The 7,628-nt window shown below is 43.1% G+C and overlaps 2 protein-coding genes across 2 annotated transcripts; both read right to left on the bottom strand.

Moving 5' to 3' along the window:
• Window positions 1–1,361: 1,361 nt before the first annotated feature.
• On the bottom strand, window positions 1,362–2,165 carry TEOVI_000443600 (Right handed beta helix region, putative; the record flags this gene model as incomplete). The annotated part of the gene is made up of 1 exon (XM_067227205.1): window positions 1,362–2,165. One exon carries the CDS (start codon window positions 2,163–2,165, stop codon window positions 1,362–1,364), a length of 804 nt encoding a protein of 267 aa, XP_067083306.1.
• Window positions 2,166–2,654: 489 nt separating this feature from the next.
• On the bottom strand, window positions 2,655–5,690 carry TEOVI_000443500 (uncharacterized protein; the record flags this gene model as incomplete). Its single annotated transcript, XM_067227204.1, has 1 exon — window positions 2,655–5,690. The coding sequence occupies one exon, from the start codon at window positions 5,688–5,690 to the stop codon at window positions 2,655–2,657; it is 3,036 nt and encodes a 1,011-aa protein (XP_067083305.1).
• Between the last annotated feature and the right edge of the window lie 1,938 nt (window positions 5,691–7,628).

Raw genomic sequence — 7,628 nt, 5'->3', positions numbered from 1 at the left:
AAAAAAAAAAAAAAAGAGTCGAACAATGCAACGCAACACAGTGCAGAGCAGAGCATCATTACGAGTAATATACGAATAGCAAGACCGTTTTTCGAAGTCCACATGGCATTATATATATATATATATATACAAATGAATGAGTGAACGAATGAGAAGCAGTGGTTGAACATCCACACGTACTCTTTCTGATACTGTTTTTTTTTCCTTTTTCTCCCTTTAAAGTGCCTCACACTTGCCCTTTTTTAAAGTTCCCTTGTGCATTTTACCACACACACACCATCAGCCTTTACAGACATTTTCAACAACCGAAATGCGCGGAATGTGCAATTTTTCTTCTTTGATTCATGCAAACGCAAACATTTTTTAGGGTGCATTTGTCGCTATCGTCATTGAAACCTTCACATATCTTCACAGACCCTTACTTATTGACTAGGAGAATGGTAAACACTTAACTGTAAAAGTAGTAAAGGAAAGGAAAAGGAAAGAGAAGAAAAGAGAGAGAGAGAAAAGGGGGTACCGAAAAAGAATGCAAAAAATAATGGGAAAAATAAAGTTCACACACACACACACACACACACACGAAGTAAAGCCACACAACACTACCTGAAGTACATCCAGCGCCCTCCACCGTGCCGCATCTTCCTATTATCTTGCTTTCTCTATCATTATTCCACGTGAAGAATGATGATAAAGGTTAGTGTCGCTTTGTGGTAAACGGGGAGAGGGGGGAACAGAAAAAAAAAAAGAAGGAATAAAAACGAGCAAAGAAGCGGTTTCAATCTTGCATTTCTCGCGTGTGCTTATGATTTGAATAAACACACATCTATCTAACTTGTTTCTTCTTTTTATATTTCGAACCTCTTCTTCTTTCTTTCACACACGCACACAAGTACACGCATGCACATTGGACACTTCTTTCCTCGCATTATTCAAAAAGTAAAAAGATTTATACTTACATCTGTCATTTCATGTAGATTTCCCTTCATCCGTCTCTCATACATACGGCCTTATCTTTCCCCTCCTTCCCCCCCCACTTCTTGCTTCGCTGCTACTTTCTCTATTATTCCATCCTTTACATGCACATACACATACAAACTCACAAACATATACATATATATATATATATATTGTTCATTTATTTATATTTGCGTGTATCAAGCTGATGGATCTTCTAAATGCCGCATACCACATCGTAAATGCACATGACGAATGGTAATAATAACAGCACCTCGACAGAGAGGAAGGGGAGAACAGGAAAAAAAAGGGGGGAAGAACGCGGTGTCAAGTTTTAACTGAAACAAAAGAAAGAAGAAAAGGTACTCTCAGGCGCATACTCACACAATCATACGGGACGATATACCTCATGTCGGTGGATCGACGTCCAACCTTCCAACCACATGATTGGAACCTAATTTTGCGTCACACCCCGAATGCACATGCATGGAGCCATCGAAACTGTTATCCACCCATATTCCCTTTCCGCCCTGAGACACAAAAGCACAATGCATGCCACATTCCCTCACCATATTCCCTTGCACAACAGGGTCACTGCCCTCCGTAACATATATCCCAAACTTCGATACATGTTCTACAGAATTCCTTTCCACAGAGCCCGATGATTGCCCTCGGAAGTAAAAGCCAAAGAGAACATCGCGGACACGATTGCGTGCAATGACTACCCTGGCATTGTTAGCGTGCACGCCATTGACACGGCACTCATAAATGTCACAATCCTCCACCTCTCCCATTGAGCCGGTGGAAAAGTAAATGCCGTCACCACCCGATTCGCAGTGATGAATGCGTGAGCGTCTGACCGTCAATTTTGCCGCCTCCCCCACCCGAATTCCATCACATCCGTGATGAATGTCGCACTCTTCAATGACGGCATGTCCTTTGCGCACATCTACGCGTCCACGCACCTGTAGGCCCTTCAAAGTGGCATTTGAACCAATAACAATACCATTTGTAACGATGGTTTCACTTTCAGTAAGGGACGCATCCCGCTCCGCTGTGACGGTGATGTCTTTAAATACTTTAGGCAGTTCCTCATAAAGGCCAGGTTTCAGGAGAACCGTGTCGCCATCCACAGCAGCGTTTATGGCCTCTGTTATGGAGCTGTAAGCCCCTTCCTCACCTGGATTGACAACGTGTGTTGTAGTTTCCATCAAATAACTCTAATGTGTAAAACTCCAAACTTTCGGGGGTACACAGGTTCTAAACAAATATGTTATTTCTTTACCTTTTTTTTAAAAAAAAAAGAAAAATATATGAAGGAAGAAAAGGATCAACTACCTACCCGCTGTCGTTGTGGGTACTACGTATAAACGGTTTTTTTTTGAAGAAAAAAAAAGAGGGAGAGAATATGATGAGAAAACAAACGGCAAAGGTGAAGAAGTATGAACGATTGCATAAATGCATCAGCAGTGCAAGGATGAAGACACGAAGGTCCCCTACGTTACTGAGCGACACCGTCAAACAACGAATAAACTAATGATAATAATAGTTTTGTGAAATATCGGTAAAACGTGTGTACCTGTAATGTAAAGGCCGTCAGAAACAAACTTTCCAACTAGCATAATTCATTCAGAGCGCGGTGTAAAACAATTCATCATCGTACAGCTTCCAATTGTTGCTTCTGTGCAAACTCGGAGGAGTTATTCATCACACGCTTGTCGTAGCCACGCTGGCACGTTTGTCGTTTCAAACAACATAACCCTTTCCCCTTCACATTCGTCATGCAAAAGTCTGAGGGTGAGCGCAGCGACATGTAATCCCTCCTCTGCAGCGGCTTCATCCGTTTCTACTCCACAGATTCCCCATCCCTCAGCGGAGACGCTCTCCTTTAAACGGTATAATGATCCAGCCATCAACCCATCCGTGTCGGAGCTGCAAGTTGCCTCAACAGTCACAGACACCTCTGGGAGCGAGGCTGCCACAACTTCCATCTTGTATGATGTATAGAAGGTTGTGGACAAGAGGGGAATTGATGAAGGTCCCAACGGGCACACGCGAAGAAAAATCCTCATCTCCAGCCGCACCGCTTTGGTGGGAATAGAGGATGAAAGGAGCAAAATAAGGCCGGAAGATGACGAGGAAAGAAGATACGCGAGTGTGTGCATTGGTCCCACGCGGGCCCGCTGTGCAACGGCCCGCGCATACGCATGCGTTGATGTCCCTGAAGGCTTATCCGCAACCGCCAGCATGCGAGGCAATACCGCCACGAGTGTGTTACACTCCTGTAAAGAACCCTGGGGCATCACAGAACGCAGTGCGAAGGTTTTTGAATTCTCCCTGTTCAACTTCTTAGGGACACAACTGGGGTGAAGCCTGAAGTATGACTGAACAAATGCCTTCATCCCACCGTGACGGGCACTTTCAAAGGCAGCCAAGGCATCCTTTGTCCACTTGACGCGTATCTTGGCGGGACTCGAAGAAGGAAGTGGGGACATCAGTATCCGGTAGATGACATATCTGTTACTCAATGGTTTATCGTCTGGTGGGAGGCGTCCATCAATTAAAAATCGCGTCAGGGAGAGGTACTCCGTCGCTATTTGGTGGTTTTCATGTTTCTCCAGAGCATCGCATAGGCTACCCATGATGCCGTGCGCCTCAGCCGCTAGAAGACAAAGCCGCAACAGCTCCGCGGATCCCCATACGCAGTCTGGAAGTACGCTAAAGAATGTACCTGGTAATGAGCCCAATGATGTACGCTGTGCTGCCCGAAGCAATGAAACACAAGAACTAAAATCAACATCCCCCTCAGCGCCTTGAAGAACACACTGAAGAGCGTGATGCCAGTGCCCACCCTCAGCAAATCCCTGCAAAATGAACCGCCGCGACTTGAGTGAAGATGTGCCAAGCCCCAACGGCGCGCCCTCAGTGGAAGCGCACATGACTGCATCGGGGGTGCGAGCGCAACGTAACGTTCTGAGAAACTTCTCCGGAACCTCACCATAAGTTTGAGCAACAGTCAACGCAGCCTCCCATGGGGACGATGGCGGCATCCCGCAGATAACAGAACAAAACAAACGGTGTATCGGTGGAAGCGCAATGGATGCAAACGATGTATAAAAGGCGAGTGCCTCCTTCCAACGCTTCGCATCACGCAAGGCATAAATAGTTTGGAGACACGCATCCTGAAGAAACATATCCTCAGCTGTCGTGCGTGGAGGATCGCATGCAGCAATCATATCGACAACATCAAGCGCACGCCACCACTGACCCGACCGGCGTGTAGCCTGCCCCAATGCAGAGGCTGTCATGAGCGAGGCGGTTTCATCCTCTCTGTGACTTTCTCGAAGGAGTTGAAAAAAGACTGAGTTCTTGCCTGCATCACTCAATAGGCGAAGAGCCGTTGGCAGTGTTTCCCGCCAATTTATATCACCACGCCCGATCGACTCACTCATGGACCGTAACGCAGTCTCCCACACCAAACTGCGATCAGCCAAAAGCACATCACCGCACTCGTTTTGAAAAGCCAAGGCCTCTTCAAGGCTCCGATGAAACAAAACCTGCCGAGAAGCGAAGTAAGCCTCTTCTCCGCCTATGTTCCACAGCACCCGCAATACAGCAGAGCAGTTGCGGGAGGAACCGCCAATTTTAGCGAGCGCCTCATGGCTCAAAGATGTGCCGCAGCATGCAACAATGTCCGACTGTGTACGAGAATCAACATCAGACATAAGCGACAGCATGTTTCCAAGACTCGAGCTAAGCTTAAACAGGCGATACCTGTCGTCCACATCCTCACGATGTTTCACCTCAGTGAAAAGCTGCCGCAACAATTTAGTGTTTCCCTCAGCGCGGCACCTCTCACCCATACGAAGGATAGATGCAGGTGATACCTTTTTAAATGCCTCTACGGGAACTCCCTCATCCGTTCTAAAAATGAAAGGCCGCAGTTTGTCGGAGACAAGAGGATCAAATGTCCGTCGGATAAAATCTCTTGCATCGATGTTGCCGCAGTGCGCTACATACCAATCCAGAGCGTAAAGAAAAACCCTATATTCACGTGCAGTTTCCAATGCTTCTCCACCTCTCATAACACGTAATGCATTCTCCGCATGCATCTTGATACACTCGACCATATCTGGTCGGAAGCTCGCACCAACAAATGAAGAAGAAAGTACATAAACTATGCATAGCCGCAAAATATATTGTGTGTCTTCCCTCAACACAGACATGGCCCGCTTCTCCCGTAGCCACTGAACATTCGATGCAAATGCCAGGACGCGCTTATGTTTATCCCCGTAATAAAGAACTGTAGCCAATAAAGCCGCACTGCGAATGTCCTCCCCCTCATCAATGTTGCCGCAAATGGCAAGTGCCTTATGCCAAAATGACTGACAGTACGGCATCCGGCGCTCATGCGGTAATGAAAGTGCATTGTTGAGTACCTCCAACGCATGTATTGCTGAGCGACGACGGAAACCACTATGTGGGGCTGCGTAGAGTTGTGCCGACAACTCCTTAAGTGCCTTTGACCAGGCTGGCAACTGCGAAGTGAATAAAGATGAGTTGTTACTAACCTCCAGTTTTAATGGAGGCGATGGCGATAGAGGCACGGTTTCATTCATTGGTTCCATGTGTCTGCCATAAAGCTGAAAGAAAACATGTGAATCCGTTGCGATGTGGCAACACCGAGGGCCAATAAGTCGGCTCCCCGTAAATCGCCGCATTACTGCCGGCGCCATGTGTATTACTAGAGGCATACGCATATTTGAAAGGAATGAAAAAGGGGAATAAAAAATCATAAAGTGACGGCGACAAATGAGATGAGTGAATGTGAGGAATAAAAATAAAAAGGAGGGGAGCCAAGCCGCCGTGATATGGCGGAGAATCGAAGTGGATGATGTCAGCAACAAAAGCAAAGGAAAAAAAGAAAAAGAGAGAAAGAAGAAAAGCGACGGATAGCAACAAACAAAACGAAAAAAAAAAATGAGCAGCCAAATGAAGAACATATGAGCGAGAAGAGTTGGAAAAAAAAAAGAAAGAAGGTAAATGACAGCGGATGACGGTGTGTAAAGGAATTTAAAAAAATTGGGGGAGGTAAGCGCACAAAACGAGTAACTGAGCAGTATTACTCGGTAATGTTCATTGCTAAAACGAAAGTAAAAAAATATATGGTTTAAAAATAAACAACAAATAGTCTTAAAACTGGGGGAACAAGAGAAAATAGCTGTGTAGACGTACACAAAGTGGGGAATGTAATTGCGTCCCTTTTCTGTTTACCGCTCTTTTTCCCTCCTGTCGGTGTCTGTTTTTATTTTTATTTTCTCTTCTCTTTCTTTCTCCCCAATCACTCTCTTGCACGCGAACTCGTATCCATTTCATCCTTACATTACTTTTTATCTTTCCTCTCCCCTTTGAATTCTTGTTTCCCCTCATCCCTCTCGTTTCATTTCACTCCTGCGTGCCAGTTCCAGACACCTCCGTTATTTTCACTATCATCATTATTGGTGTTATTGTTGTTATTATTGTTACTAATGCTTTTCATTACTATCATTATTATTATTATTATAGTTATTATTTTCATAACCGCTAATACAATTACGACAACTACCACCACTTTAACTGGCAACAACAGGAGATGAAATATCTTCCCATTCCTCCTCCCCATTCCCTCAACTGACGGAAGAAACGCGATGTGACGTAACAACAACCAATCAAAAATAAAACAAAATAAAATGAAACGAAACGAAATGAAATGAAATGAAATGGAATGGAATCAGCAGTGATAGTGACGATTATAATTATGATGATGAAAATAAAAATTACTATTACCATTACTACTAGTATTAGTAATAGTACAGTTACTTTCGTCTATATATGTTGTTACCTGTTTAGTGATATCATTATGTTACCATTATTATCATTATTATTATTATTAATATTCGCTATTACCATCACCGTTAGCTTTTACCAAATCATCTTTTATTATTTTTTCCGATTTGTTTTGATACACATTATTTTTTCTTTTTTTTTTATTTTGCTGTTGTTATTGTTGGTGGTGGTGTTTCTTTTTTTTTCTTTTTTTTTCCTCCCCCAATTGTTTTTTAACTTCCCTTCCCCTTCACCCGCTATTTTGTATATATAAACGTATGATTAAATATATATACATATATACATACATAAATATATGCATTATTCGTATATAAAGTCATACATACATTTTCATGTATTTTTTATATTCAAATGTATGCACACAAGTAAAAAAGAGGGAAAAGAGAGGGGACTGAAAAGAATGAAAAAGAAAAAGAAAAAGAATGAAAAAGACCCACGTGTAGGTTATACAAGCATATAAGTGTATAAAAACTTTTTTTTTTTGTTAAGACACGAAAAATAATTTTAAAAGAAAAATAAAAAGAAGGGAAAGCAAATATTTTTTTTTTAAACAAGAAGGAGGAGCAGCGAGGGGCACAATAAACGATAATAAAAATAATAATAATAATAATGTGCCCGCCCTGCGCGTCTTGATGGAGAAGGGGATGAGGAGCAAATAATGATAATAATAATATGAAAAATGGAACTGAACGGCAGAAACATTTTTAAAAACAAAAACAAAAAAACAAAAAAACAAAAAAAGGGGGGTTACCACATTGCTCCAATGCGCACAAGTCATTTCCTTTTCC

This window comes from Trypanosoma equiperdum (assembly GCF_001457755.1).
Source record: "Trypanosoma equiperdum strain OVI genome assembly, contig: ctg_904, whole genome shotgun sequence".
Lineage (NCBI taxonomy): Eukaryota > Euglenozoa > Kinetoplastea > Trypanosomatida > Trypanosomatidae > Trypanosoma > Trypanosoma equiperdum.
The sequence above is the reverse complement of the archived record's forward strand: the minus strand, read 5'-3'. Positions and strand labels throughout refer to the sequence as shown.